Raw genomic sequence first — 14,817 nt, 5'->3', positions numbered from 1 at the left:
CTGTTAATAGATAAGTCATTATTTACGGAGACGCAGGGGGAACCGTATCTGATGGGGGAACGCGGCTCGACGTAACAGCAGCAACTCGAGCACATTGCTGCCCCCTATATGTCAAGAGGACAAATAACACCTTTTCTGTTCAAATTGCCAACCCGCCACAGTGGCGTGTGTGTTGATCAAATTCACCCGCGGGTGCTAATTTCCACCATGAATAACAAATAATAATAATACACCCCCAGGATAAGAGAATACCTTAAACTCAAAGCCTTTTGCAACAGAATTAAAATATTTTCATATTTGCAAGTTGCATCACTAAATCAATACACACAATAGTTCATCAATCAGGCCCTAAAACGAGTCGTTTCGCACAGCCTGTACTTTTCCATGTTTGTGTATTTTGAATGAACAGAGTGTTTTGCTCTGTGGGGTTGAGTGCTCATTTCCACATATTGAAATATGCCCGTTTGAATATGGTGTTAAAAGTAAGCGTTTCCTGCAAGAAACACGAGAAAAGAAAAGAACGGGAACTCATTAAGACTCATAAAAACCAAACAAAGAGACAAAATAAAGGGAAAAGGCACATCGTTAACAAAAACATGATTGTATTTAAATTGTGGCTAATTTAACATTAGATACGTTAAATTAATGGTAAGCATTTCACAAACTTTTCTTCTAAGGGAGATATCTGCCATAAAATAACACAGGTGGTTTCATTACATCATCAGGTGTTTGGATGCAATTCTTTAAAAAAAAACAAAAAACGACTGAATAAACAGCTTAACAGCACCACCAAGAGGAGTGAGAACACAGTTACAGATTGTTTTAGTACTCTGTCATTTTTTTCCAGGTATATTCTACTTGCAGCACATAATTCTGTAAAACAGACTTAATCTGGAGGCAAATTTAACTGCAACCTGGACGTCTTCATCGCTGTACTTAAAGAGTAAAAACAAAACCAGCCGTTTCCACTTTATTGACAAAGTGATACAAAACTAACGTGGGTCAGCAGCCATTTTAACAAGTTCATTGAAACCGTTGTATGCCGTTACACTCGACGTCTTCAGCAGAAGCAAGACTGACGCTACGGAAGACAAATTAATTGCTACAGATTGTTTAAATATTATCTATCCATCTACAGATTCCCCTTTTTTCTTTCCACGTAAGCCGACAAAGTAAAACAAAACATAACTATCACAAAGTTGCAGGACAACGAGAGCTTGGAGCGAGTTAAGTTTGCCTTCATTTTCAGAGGAAAAGTCCAAATCTTGATGAACCTTGACTCGTCTTTCTTTTGGAGCCTCATAACTTCATCGGTTCATCGGAGCATCACTGTGCATACATGTTAACGATCAACAATGTGGAGAAGACGCACAATAAACTTGGGGAAACAAACCTTTCTATCACTTTTTAAATTAGTCAACACACTCACCACTGGGCAGATCTGGTTTATCAACTGTTTGTGCTTTACTCTCACAGAAATACACATTTTATAAAGAAAAGGTTGTATAAATAATGAATAAACTGATAAAAAGATTGAGTTATGATGAACAGTAGTTTCTCAGGTGATGCTTCTGTTGAGTTATTATGATAACAGTGATGAAAAGAAACGAAAGAAAAAAAAACAACATTCAGAATCAGATTCTTAAGTGACTTCATTCCTCAGATCTTCCATCGAGGATGCTTTCAAAGGTAAATGGGAGGAACTTGAAGCCCTGACCGGTATAAAACTTGTTTTGGAACTCCACCCTGTTGGAAAACAAAAGAAGATTCAGTCAAAAAAAAAACAAAAAAAAAAAAACATGAAGCTTTTCGATCCTTCTGTTCTCTGTAATACAGTCGCGATGAAGGGCAGGCGGGGGAAATCCAGTCTGCATACATTCATGTCTACGTCCCGAGCAGGACACATAATCCGCCTCCCGAGCAGGATCTATTTTTAAAGTTCAACAGTAGGTGGCGGCTGGACGACCTTTTAACGACGGAGTCGGGGATGCTCGTCATTCCAAAGCCTGTTCGGCGTGGAAAAGTAGACGAGACAATACTCGGCGAACGTAAATAAATTCCTGCCCTCCAACAACAAAAAAAAAAAGCTCTGAACAAACAAATCATGTGCTGCTACTTAAGTCTGCTCAAGCTTGTACAGATAAAAATAATAACTGGTGACACTTAGAGTCTGGGCTCAGTAAAATAATGTTTAATGATGAAGATCTGAAGAGCATCATCTCATCACAGGAACATCTAGTAAAGCCTCTAAATGTCTTTTTAATAAAAGAGCATCATTGCTCAGCAGTTATCTGAATATTTGGTGAGATGACTACAAATTTCCCTAAAGCAAAACTCATTCTTTTTAAAAATAAAAACTATTCTCACTAGCTTCAGATCTGGTATCCTCTGTAACCCTGAAACAGGAGGATGTTCAGTTTATAAACTATAAAGGTAAAGAGACTAAAAGAGGGGGAGGGAGGAGACGGTTTCCAAGTCACAGAACAGGAAGGAGCACGAATAACCAGAAGCCACAAATGATTAATGTTTAATTGCTACACACCCTTAATGAGTGGCACCAGTGGGCTGCAGGTCTTACAGGAAGCTGAAACGATTCAGCATCATCGCTTTTTTTCCATTTTAAATGAGCTCTATTGTAGTTTTTATTTAATACATTGTCATAAATGGGTTTTTTTATTGTGATGTTTACATTAACTCAAGACTCCAGTTTTCTATACATTCAAATTATCGATCAATCCTGTAAATCTGATGAAAAGATGTGCCGAAAATATTTATTTCTTCTTTCCAATTCCAACAGTCAAGCTCTGCTTTCATATTTTGGGGGAAAATGTATTGAAATTTTCCATTTCTGTTCAGTTATTTGTCTTTGTGTGGTACAAGACAGTCAGCTGAGAAAGGTGGAGCTCTGAGAAGATGCAGCCAGCAGGAGGCGCCAAAACCAAAAATGGAGCGCTACCTTCTTAGAACTTTTTCATTTTATTTTCTTTATTTAACCAGGGGAAAAAAAGTCTACAGTACACACCATAAAAGAAAGTGTTTTAACAGAGATATTAAAAAATATACAAAAATCAACAGTTTGCATTGGGAAATGGGATATTCAAATAGGTAAAACCTGAATATTGTAGGATTTGATGCTGAATCCAGAAGAGGGAACTTACCAGTGCAGTCGAAGTGCATGCAGGAAGGCTGACAGACCTTCCATAATGAGAAGAATAGCAACTGTGAGAACAGCAAACGCGAAGAAGACGAGGGACAGAACGATGAAGCCCCCGAAGCCTTTAGTAGAAAGGCCGATGCGCATCACCATGGACCACAGCACCTCTGACAACTCTGTAACGATCAAAGTGTGAGGAGGAGCATTTAAAATGAAGATTTGATTTTAAAATCGTCCTAAGATGTGTGCCTTACGTGCATGAGCCAGGCTGAGGGCCCAAAGCCTCAGGTAGGAAGCGGTGTTGGAGATGCAGCCCAGGCAGTACTCGATCGTGTGGATGGCCTGATGAACTGCCATGTCCGCAAAGTTAAACTGAGGGGAAACATACCTGCATGTCAGCGTGATGAACTGGATTTAAAAAGGCATTTTTACACCAAGCTTTGGGGTTCAGAAAGGATGACTCCAGTTCCCTGCTTGATAATTCCAGTAACTGACAAGGAAGCCTTAAACTATGTCGGATTAACGGAGAAGCAAGCCCAAATAAGAAGCGGCGCCTTCGTCTTAAGACCCTGTGAACCCCTAAAATAAATTAGCCATTCTGCCAATACCTCATGCCCGCCACTGAGACCACAGGGAAGCATTCATCTACGGATGCCCACGCCTGACGAAACACCTGGAACACACCGGCTACCACCAACATACCCACAAGCAGCGCTGCCGAGAGCACCAGGCCACCCGTGAGAAAAGACGGAGAAGCAACAGGCAGAGCTACAGAACATGCACACTGACAACACGAGGTCCTGTCCTACCTCTTCCTCTTCTTGCGCCTTGAAAGCAGGTAACAAAACGCATTGCTTGGTTATTGACAACACACACATTGACAGACAAAATAACACAGGAAAGTCACAAGAGAAGCCAGTTACACACTTATATGAGGAGGTGAAAGCAGACTTGGAGCGTGCTGATGTTCTGCTCTCACATTCAGTCAAAACAAGTTATAAAAAGGGTGTTATAGTTTAAATATAAACACAAGAAGGTAAAATGTTTCAGCATTAGTTTTCTTTTATGGTTCTAGAAACTGCAGAATGACTGAATGACTTTTTAACAAATACAAACTACAGAAAAAGGAACAACATAAACAGCATTTATTTTCATTTCTTAGTACTAATTTTAAAACAAAAGTTGAAAAATTAACTGTAACAAACAGACATTATATAAGTGAAACCTTTATTTGTAAATCCCAACACTGACTCATAATTGATGATTTGGAAATGGAAACAGGAGTTTGTGTTTCAAGCTTTGGCCAAGCGGCTGAATTATTCAAAACATTACAGAAGATCTTGTTACTCGTTTCTCCTTCTGCCTTTTCTGAAAACCTCCCAGTCACTCATTGCAAAGCATGCAAGCCAACATGAAAAGTTATCTATTAACTATATCAAATGGAGCAGTTTAGAAGAGTTTACTCTGGTAGTTTTCCAGATGTATCGACTGCAACTTTGAAATGCAGGTACGCATTCAACGTAAACAAATAATTCTGCTGAATCCATGGAGAAACAAGTGGACGCTTCAGTCACGTGATCATAGTCTGTGTAGGTTAACAAATATGGCCGAATCAGGTGAGAACAGAATCTCAGAAATGTTTAGGTGGAAAACTGCTGCTAAATATTCAAAAATTATTGTTCTGTAATGATGAACAAAAATGGCTCTTCCAGGAGCGCTTTTGACCTATTTGCAGTCACTTTTGTTTGTTAATTTATAGTTTTTTTGTTTGACAGGCCTTCATGACTTTGCAATGAGGAGCTTTAAGCAATCATTAAAAATGTAATATTAGAAAGAAGACATTTATTTTACCTCCGGCTCTTCATCGGTCTGCTGTGCGAGCTGGTCGTGCTGGATGATCTCAGCTTCGTCCTCAGTGGGACCGTTGCCCACCCTGATTCCTCCAAAGTTTTGTGTACCCTGTCAAACAGAATGGGCAAAAAAGTCAAATAAAGGGGGATTCGTTTTGTGCTGCGAAGTCATATTAATTCATTTAGAGGGAGAGCATCAACGCATCGACTCACCAGATGTTTCCGCCACAGATACTGCCTCCGCAAAAACAGAGTTTTTAAAACTAACATGCAGGGAACACATGCCAAGGCAATCAACACCAAAAATATTTGTAGGCCCATCTGCAAAGACAGAGAGGAGGAGGAAAAAGAAGCATAAAAACCAGAACGCTTACAGTTTAATCCCTAAACTAAATGTCTCTTATCAGCTGAGTGTGTCCCACCTGTCCTCTGTAGAGAGGCTTGATTGTGGGGTCATTGTAGCTGAAGAGGAACATGTTGATGAAGGCGATGAGGAGGCTGGGAGCATCTCTGGAGGTCCGCGCGTCATAAGAGATCCACTTAAAGAAGATCAGAATGACCAGGTAGCCAAAGAGGCTGGCCATGAAGACGATCTCCGGGATGAACCCCAGGTAGATATTCAGCGGCTTCTTGAAATACCTTCAGGGAATCACAGACAGCTGGTCACCGTGGCAACAGTGAACACAATGGAAGAGAAACAAATGTGAAGGAATAAGAGAAGATGAAAGTCTTACAGGTGGTTGAAGAGACTCAGAGTGACACCGAAGAGCATGTGGATGACGCCCAGGATAACGGACATCTTCATCTTAAAGGAGTTCAGGAATGTCAGCTTGTTGGTTGAAATACTCCATATCTGAGAAATGTTACACAAAAAAAACACACGGCTCGAGAGCATGTAATAAACAGAAAACCGTTTCAACATAGAACTAAGAAAAAATAATAACAGAAAAGTCAGAAGGAAACTCTTTACTGGATCAATGCCAATGGGGTACGGCCCTTTAAACACTCCCTCTACGGCTGGATCCAACTGCAAAGCTGCGCTGCCAGCAAGTGTCTTTTCCCTGAAAGATGAGAACAGGGATCTGCGGTTATTTATTTATTTACTTGAATCAGTTATTCTCGTTTCCCTCTTACAAAGAGGTGCGCACCGTTTGGAAAAAGACTGAATCAACATTTAGAAACTGAACTTCCTGCGCATCACAAGGCATGCCAGAATGAAATAATCACATTTATCTTAACTAACTTGAATAAAAAGGACTGATTCATTTGCTTGGATGCTGCTAAAACCAACTTTTACATCAATGAAAGAGTTGATGTAACTCATTTTGTTTTAATGTGAAATGTCACAAATCCTTTCAAGTGTGATTTCACACCAGTTTATAAGAAAAAGCTGCAGTTTGGTTCTTTGCATAACTTCCTTTTTCTGAATTTCAAAGGGGATATTTGCCCACCTTCTGTTTGGGACAGACGTGCGGCGAGTCAAACAGTCACTGATTCATCTTTTAAAGCTCAAAACGACTCCAGCATCGAGCGAAACATTTTGCTTTAAATTTCCTCGTCTGGGACACTTACGTCCAGTTGCCTCCTTTTTCCCCGAACATGGATCGGACGCTCCATCCGGAGCCGAAGACGTTTAAGGACTTTGAGAAGCAGTCGTTGTAAATAATGCCAGTGTAGACGGAGAATATTCCCATCAACAGGATGATGTAGCGCCCCGCAAACACCATGCTGAATATCTGCCACATAAGTAAAGAAAATAACGTGAGCAGGAAACTACCAACACACTTCTTTAAGCAGCTCTTTCAGCTGCAGGTCCTCTGCAGCTCTGAGGTTGTGTGTATCATCACTACTAATGAGGTGACAACGATGGGATTCTTACCTCGTTATCATTCTTCTGCGCCATCAGCCTGCTTTCTCTCAACACAAGGTACAAAGCAGCGCAGGTCATGAGCGTCCCGTGACCCAGGTCACCAAACATGACAGCAAACAGGAAGGGGAAGGTGATGATGGTGTATGGTGCTGGAGATGAGAAGGCAGGAATAACACGAAGGGAGGGTGACATGATACATAAACAAATGGCTGCAATATGCTGAGAAACATTCAACAACAAGGTGATTATGGATCATGAGACAACTGAGGAAAAGACTTTTCAGTGACTGGAATACAACAAGAACAGCAACTTTAAAACAACAAGGAGGTCAGGGTGATCCATGCCATGACGGAGGTCGGACCGATCAATACGGGGGAAAAAGAAATGGTGACACGCGTACCTGGATTAATCTCACGGTAGTTGCCAATTCCATAAGCATCCACGATGTTCTGGAAACCTGAGGTGAACTTGTTTGTCTTGTTATATGTGGGCGGGGTCTGCTTGGTTTGCATTCGATTGAGGATGGAAGGCACCGTGGAGCCACTTTTCTCCTGAATTAAATAAATATATAAAAAGATTTTACTTTATTCCCTCCAAACACGATGACTAAAGAGCTTTATTAAGCTGCCTGCTTTCTTAATTTTTAATGTTGACATTTTACATCACAGGCCTTAAGTTAACAAATAAAAACAATGTCTGAGAAACACGTGCCAGCGAGCAGACCGTATACAGGTAATAAAACGTGTCCGCCTGGCTGACATGAAAGGTTAACGTCCCGGTGCGCACCAACTCACCGTCCCCCTTCGCAGGGCGAACTGGATGGAGTCCAGGTCGGAGACGGGACACCACACCTCGGCAATCAGACACTTCTGAGTGACGTCGATGTTGCAGAGGTTGAGGGTGTGGTAGATGGCCTTCATCTTCCTCACTTTAATGAACCACACTCTGACGGTCTTAGCCGCGGCCTGCAGGACTCTCTGCCTGTGATCCTCGGTCTGGTTCAGCACCTTTGGGAGCAGAAAGGAAGTCTTTGACACGGCTCGGTCCATTCTAACTGTGTGCTGCCCATGAAATGCCAGGGTTTCGCATCTTTAAAGCAAATAGTTCCCAAGCAGCTGTACAAAGTACCATAAAAACCCTTATGATTGATATGTTTTTAAAATAAATAAAAAACTATAAAGAAGTGATTTAAAATTTCTGAGACTTTCAATTCAGTAAGACAAACCCCTTCTGAATGATGCCAACCAGGAACACTTTATATTAATTTAAACAAAAAGATGGCAGACCAAAAACCATTGCTAAATCTTTGTTTGACTTTCTGTTTTTCCAGAAACCAGAAATGGATCAGAGTTATTGTAGGTGACGTTTCCTTTTGCCCTTTCATGAGGAACTTCTTTCAAGTGATTCTAGACCCTAAAACCAGCATAAAGATGACGAAGGATCTGTAGCTCAGTTTTCATCTCGTCGCCAAGTATTAAAAACCTTTTAATAACGCGTGCATCATTGTAAACTAAATCATCTTGTTTGAAGTCAAAACTGACACTTTGTCATCAGCCGGCGGCAACATACGCTGCTTTACAACAGTAAATAAAAAAGGGAACTGTTGTCTTGGCCGTATATGTTAGTAGAACGGTCCTAATGAAGTGTTTTCAGCTGGTTAGTTTGTAGTTATCGTTTCATGTCTGTAGCTGTGGCCGAGAATTAGAGGAAAACAAAGCTCCTAAATGCATGAAAACAGCTTTAAGCAGGGTTTTTGAGGGGAGCAAGCTTTGTTTTTTCTGCTCCATTTGCCTTTTCTTTTAGTTACAATTAAAAAAACCATGAAAGAAAACTCAGCTACTCACAGTTCTCATCTTTAAGCTATCAACAAATTCACAGCTGAATGAGGTATGATGTTTAATATACCCAACAAGCACAAAGAAGCTGGAGCTACTGCTACAAACAGTGTACAGCGAGACGGGTTTAGGAGTAAAAGCCGATGGATGTCCCAACAGAAGACGCAGGATATTCCCAGGTATGTTGCTGTTTGACTCTTATAGAAAAGCTAAGCCCTTAAGCAGCAACATGCAGGACATTTATCTTTGTTCAGCCACAGAGCCAACTGCTGCTGGGACGATCTCCAAACATTACGGACGAGTCCAAAAAGCTTTACATTCTTTACATTCAAGCCGGCTTGTTCAGAAACCAGAGCAGCAACAAGAACACCACACACAGACACTCCCCACAGTTTTATCCTTCTGATAGTGAGCCTGCAAAGAGGCAACATGACACTTGAATAAAGCTGTTACTACACAGTAGTCTTCTGAGCTACAGTTCAGGCTCGCTGATACAGGAGTCCCTGAAACATGATGCAAAAGCTGCACAGGGGCGAAAGCCTCAAAATACAAAATGAACGTTAAGAGCAAAAATGAGGGAGGGGTGGATTTCCTTCGAGCTACTTTATCTTGCAGCAGATAACGAGCCTCTGGCGTGGACACCAAGCACCGAAACTAAAACTAGTTTTAGTGGAAAGCCTGTCAGGTGGAGAACGCTGTGGACAGGACAATGAACACGTATTAAAGAGTTTATCTGAAACCTCTGAGCAATAAAGAGGAAATACGTACTTCTACAATTTCTTTTAAACAGCTGTGAATAAAAAAAAAAAATCTAAATAAATTCTGCTCAGAATTAAGCCGAAGGAAACCAACTAATTTAATCATGTTTTCCTGAGTGTTAAAAGCTATAAATTCAGAGTGGTTCTTACTCACCATTTGCAGGTCATCGATTCGAGCGTTGACTCCTGCCAGCATCTCTTTCCTCTCCTGAGGGGTTTCTGGACACGGGTACAACGTTGCTCTGAATCTAAAAACACAAACAATAAAAGACCTGTTAATAAAAAACGGCTCGTGTCCGTTTTGCACAGATGTTGTTAAATCACTCACCCCTCACAGATTTTCTTGACTCGGTTCTTTAGCTGGTCTCCCTGGAAAAATATGATGAAGACAGACTTGTGGACTTGATCGCCCTGCAAAAAAAAAAAATAATAATAATAAAACATTGTACAATTAGTCTTATTGGATCTGCCAACTCGGACACTGTAAATGACTGAGACTGACTGTAGCGGGGTCTTCCAGAGGATCTTCGATGTTAGCCTGCCGCAGGAAGACATTTCCTCTGCAAACTCTCCACAACATCCTCTCAAACGTAGGAATGCGCTCCCTGCCAATGACTCCGGCTACAAATCTAAGGTAGAAACAATAAAGACAATTTTATGCTTTTTTTCTGAGTTCAGTTTTTAGAAAAAAGCATTTGGCTGTGTTATGGTGTTGATTCTTTTTTAAATTATCCTTGGATTTGTAGAGCTAACAGACATTATTAGTCGTTTTTTATCCATTTCAGAGTAGATTTCTGTCTTAGATGACCTTAACAGGAGGCCAATGTAGCAACATTTTGGTTTTAAGCACAGACAGTCGAAGTGCATTATCTGAAAATCTCCCCCCAAAGAAATCTTAATCCCTTCAAATTATAGCTGCCTGTGAACCAGACTCACCCTAATCTGAGCGGAGCCACTCTGCTGGGCTCGTTGGGGTCCATGAGAACGGAGGACTCTTCGAGTAAACTGGGATCCTCCATCTGCGAAACAGCAAAACAAACCATTAACTGCATTGTGTCAACATTTCAGTGTAAACAATTATAAGAACCTCCCTTTATATAACTTTCAGTCTCCATTTTGACATTTGTGTGTAGATTTGGACAGGAGAACGGCTGTTCTGTGTTTACTTCAAACATAAACAGTAATTCTCTGCAATTATTGTCTGAACAAGTGATCCTCTGTTAAATGATTCACCCCAATCAGAGCTTAAAACTTGTAAAAGATCTCATAACGCCGTCAGCTGACTATCTTATGCTCGTGAAGGCAGTGGAGAGGAAATAATGCCGGGCAAAGGTGGCCCGGTGAGGACTTCTTCTGGCTCGTGAACATTAAACTGGAGTAAAGTCTCAGCCAACAGCAGGAGCACCGAGCACAGAGCACAATGAATAATATGAACGGCCGGTGTAAACAAGCTGCAGACATGTGAGCAACTAGGAAAGATCACGAGTGAGAACACCTTCTGCCAAATTAAGTGCGCCTTTGTGTTTGAGTGAGAGAGAGCAGTGCGGTCAGCTTTTCCTCAGAAGTCTGGATTAAACTGACAAAAGGGGGAAAAAATGATTCTCATAAATCTCAGATCTTTTATTCCACAACAAATGATATTCTCAAAAACCACGGTTAATTATTAACATAAAAATCCTTCCTTTCGAGCCTTGCTCCAAACAGTCAGGCTAAATGTTTTCCGAGGTCTGGGAGAACAGTGAGGCTGACCTCATTAAAAAACTGCTGAGTACGATGCAAAATGTGCTTGAGTTCGGTCAATTCCAGGAAGTTCTTCTTTAGGGCCTCTTGGTTTGTGTTGATTTCTTTCAGTTCATTTTCCAGCTTCTCAAACGTGGCCTGAGGGTGATAAAAAAGGGGAATTAGCAGGAGTCAGGAAAGGTAAAAAAAAGGTGACAGAGTTCCACATTAAGTTAGAATATTTACCTCAAGGTCGATCATGTCCCTTGGAAAAGGGACTTCAGGGTTTTCTCCCGTGTCAATTATTTCAATGTTGGCTCTCTTGATTTCTTTTTCCACAAATCCTGTGAAAGAAGAAAAGAAGGATTTGTCCACAAAACAATAAAAAACAGATTTTGACAATGGAAAAACCCTAATCACACACATAAGCTAACCCCTTTTATGAAGCTTTAGATGGAGAGAACTAAACAAATATATTAGTTTTGGTAAACAGAACTGACTGGCAGCATCCACTGATCATAAAATAATAATAAATGATATCCAAGCTCACTCAGTTTACGATCCATCTCTTCACATCGTCGGACTTCGTTGACAAACTTTCTCTGGAACACGTTGACGTCAGGGTTTAACTACACGTGAAACAAAAAACAGAAACAATTAACAAAACGTGTTGCATACGAACTCATTTGTAACGATAACTCCTTAAAGTGCTAAAGAATGTCAGCGTCTAATGCGTCTGAATGCGATCCCTGATGCACAGAAGGTTTCTGTTACCACATCCTACATCCGAGCACAAAGCTTGCCTTGGGACTCATCAGGAAAAAGGTTTCTCATACTCGGAAATCATCTGTGAGCACATGACGCAAAAAGGAACGCACTGTCTCATAAGCACTGCTGATGTGAACGGTTAACTTAAAAACGACTAACAGTTTAGGTGGAACTGTAGGGAAAGCGAGAAGACGACTATCAACACAAAAGCGCTTGACAAAACTGGACTTACGTCACGAAACTGCACCATCCCAATCTCTCCCAGCTCGCTGACACAACAGTAGGCCGCTTCGGACTGGAGGAAGAGCTGAGCCAGCGTCATCTCCTCACTTCTGAAGAGTTCGCCCATGTTGATGAGGGACGAGTGCGCCCAGGACCACCCTTAAATCAACGAGGACCTGTGGAAACTGCACATTAATGGTGTTCGTTCGTAAAAATTCAAGGATTTAAGGTGCATCGCATTCATCGCTTCCCTGTGGATGACATCCAAGTTCACTAATGAGGGAGGCTTATTTGCAATTAGGCGTTAGTTTTGCACCACTGTGTGACAAAATATAAATACCATCAAGGCTTTACTATGCTGATCTCATGACTGGTGCTGGAATGTTAAGGTGGAGGGGTTGGATCGGCCTTAGTGCAATGAAAATACGCTTTTTTATCAATTCATTCAAAAATGTTAGGATTTTCTAAATACCTTGAAGTTAAGCAGGGATTATTTGAGGATTACAAGGTAGCATGTGACCTGTGCAGGGTTCAGAGACCTTTACATCAAGTTCCATCAGTAAGAATTTGGGAGACTTATTAAAAACAGAGGCGCATTTTAGGTAATTAATTTATTAATTAATAAGCTGCTTTCACAAGATCAAGACTTTACTGGACAACAACACCTTCTCCTCTATGACAGCCAAACATTAGAGAGCCAACAGGTAACAAACAAAACAAAACTACCTTTTCACAAGACAGCGACCTATTTTTAGCTACTTAGCTGACGTTAATTAGCAAATTAGCTCACATTAACTACTCAGTGTTATAGTTAAAGCGTATATAGAAGAGTTAAAGTGAAATTTGTTTATAAAAAAATACTAAAAACTGGATAAAATAAGGTAATTTTTTTGCTGCTTAACTATCCTCAGGTAATAAATAAAACTACTTTATAGTCTGTTTGCATTTGAGCTAACTCCGATTTAGCACACCTGTTGAGTAACAGTTTCAGCCCCCCGATAAGACACCGAGGTCCGAGTAAAATCAGATTTTAATCTTTTTATTCTTACTGTTTAGGTCTGGGTTCAAGGTTGCCTTTAGTTTTTCCCCTTGGATGTTTGTTGTGGAGTCGTCGGTAGTTTGAGGGAGTCCACTCCGTCCCGATCTCTCAAAGCGGAACAAGCATCGATTGAAGCTTTAACAAATCACGTGATACGAACTGCGAACTGCTATTGGCTAGGAGACGAAGTCGCGTCACTCAATTGCCCTAGCTTAAATAAAAAAAACGTCTTATTTTGAAATTCATCAACGGAAGTGATGACTTCACGGACGGAACATAAACAAGAAATTGATATTTAAGGTACTTTTTGGTACAAGACATTTTGGTAGTGTATTTATAAATAGGTAAAATGTTTTAAAATGTATAAAAGTAAAATGGACTACAATAGAATGTACCTTTTGTAGTCCATAAAAACTACGACGCAACTCTTCCCTCTAGTGGTATTAAAGAGTAACCACATTAGAAATTTCTTTAGCTTTATTTTGAACGTTTCAGTCGAATGTATTGCTGCGTTAACATTGAGCTGGCTTTATTAGCAACACCTAAAAAAAGTTAATTTAGCCTAAAAAGCATCGACGATGTGTTGCTGTTCACATGTGTCGTTGTTACATGTCAAGGAGGTGAGTACATGAGTCTATGATAAATTCGTTCATGGTTTCCGGAGTTTGTTCGCTTTATTTTTAAGGTATTGACCGGAAGTCACAATCTGTATAAACGCAAACTTAAAAGTAGAGCCAAGATATTTAGTGACCCCAAAATACATTTTGTCGGGAATTTTTGTCTCGTAGTACTTAAAAATCAAACAAAAATTTGCGTGCGTAAAGTAATACGGCATATCCAAACATAATTCAGGTTTAAATAAACAAAGTTAATTACCGTACACTATGTAAAACCTAAAGCAGAAATGATTACTGCCCTCTAGTGGACGAATAAGAAACCGCAAGCATGCGTTAAAAAATAAAGGTCTTATCTTCCGGTCAAAAATTTCAAAATATATTTTAGACGTTTATGCTAGAATGCCTGAAAACAATAAATCGTTGCTGCTCAACTTTTATTGTGTTGCAAAAACACATTTTTAAATTTTATTAGTCTCAACCCAAACGTATTCCTTCTTTAACTTGCTAAATTCTTTATAATATTTATACTGTTTGAAAACAAATATTGTCTAAATAATGTTCTTAAAGGTACTTTTTGGAAATTCATGTAGACTGGACAAGAAAAAGAAAGTAAGAATCAAAATACGCACAATTTTTTAATCATAGCTATGCTTAATGTAGCATTAAAATAACAATTTGAGAGCAAAATGCTAACCTTTGACTGTTTGACTGAAAACAGGTTGAATTTTGCTTTTAGCCAAGTGCTTTGTTTACATTGAGTGCAGACCTGCATTTCAGAATTGCATATCAATATATCTGGGAATCTACTGGAGTAAACTTCTTTAAACGCCACTGTTAGCTTTAGTTCAGAACACCCATTTTATGTTTGATTTCATACTTTGCAGTGAGCACCTTTGATACTTTTGTTGTTGCTGTTGTTGATTTGATCCAAAAACATTAGACGTTTGGCCTTGCAGGTATAAACATTTTTATAACCTAAGGGTGA

General features: G+C 40.0%; 1 protein-coding gene across 4 annotated transcripts; it reads right to left on the bottom strand.

Moving 5' to 3' along the window:
* Positions 1–585: 585 nt before the first annotated feature.
* On the bottom strand, positions 586–13,369 carry atp6v0a1a (ATPase H+ transporting V0 subunit a1a). Of its 4 annotated transcripts, none has more exons than XM_017429497.3 (22): positions 13,226–13,369; positions 12,187–12,352; positions 11,737–11,815; positions 11,433–11,530; positions 11,217–11,345; positions 10,404–10,486; positions 9,970–10,096; positions 9,796–9,878; positions 9,622–9,715; positions 7,669–7,881; positions 7,275–7,425; positions 6,884–7,023; positions 6,577–6,740; positions 5,975–6,065; positions 5,739–5,857; positions 5,427–5,643; positions 5,218–5,325; positions 5,006–5,113; positions 3,964–4,008; positions 3,409–3,526; positions 3,159–3,330; positions 586–1,746 (listed from the first exon to the last, which is right to left on the bottom strand). In XM_017429497.3, the coding sequence occupies exons 2-22, from the start codon at positions 12,301–12,303 to the stop codon at positions 1,653–1,655; spliced, it is 2,550 nt and encodes an 849-aa protein (XP_017284986.1). In that variant the 5' UTR covers positions 12,304–12,352; positions 13,226–13,369; the 3' UTR covers positions 586–1,652. The 4 variants fall into 4 exon arrangements, with proteins under 4 accessions (XP_017284986.1, XP_017284988.1, XP_017284987.1 ...); XM_017429499.3 differs by having other exon boundaries at positions 3,964–3,981; XM_017429498.3 differs by having other exon boundaries at positions 12,187–12,361; positions 13,226–13,367.
* Positions 13,370–14,817: the final 1,448 nt, after the last annotated feature.

This window comes from Kryptolebias marmoratus, linkage group LG12, assembly GCF_001649575.2.
Source record: "Kryptolebias marmoratus isolate JLee-2015 linkage group LG12, ASM164957v2, whole genome shotgun sequence".
In the NCBI taxonomy this organism is placed as follows: Eukaryota; Metazoa; Chordata; class Actinopteri; order Cyprinodontiformes; family Rivulidae; genus Kryptolebias; species Kryptolebias marmoratus.
The sequence above is the reverse complement of the archived record's forward strand: the minus strand, read 5'-3'. Positions and strand labels throughout refer to the sequence as shown.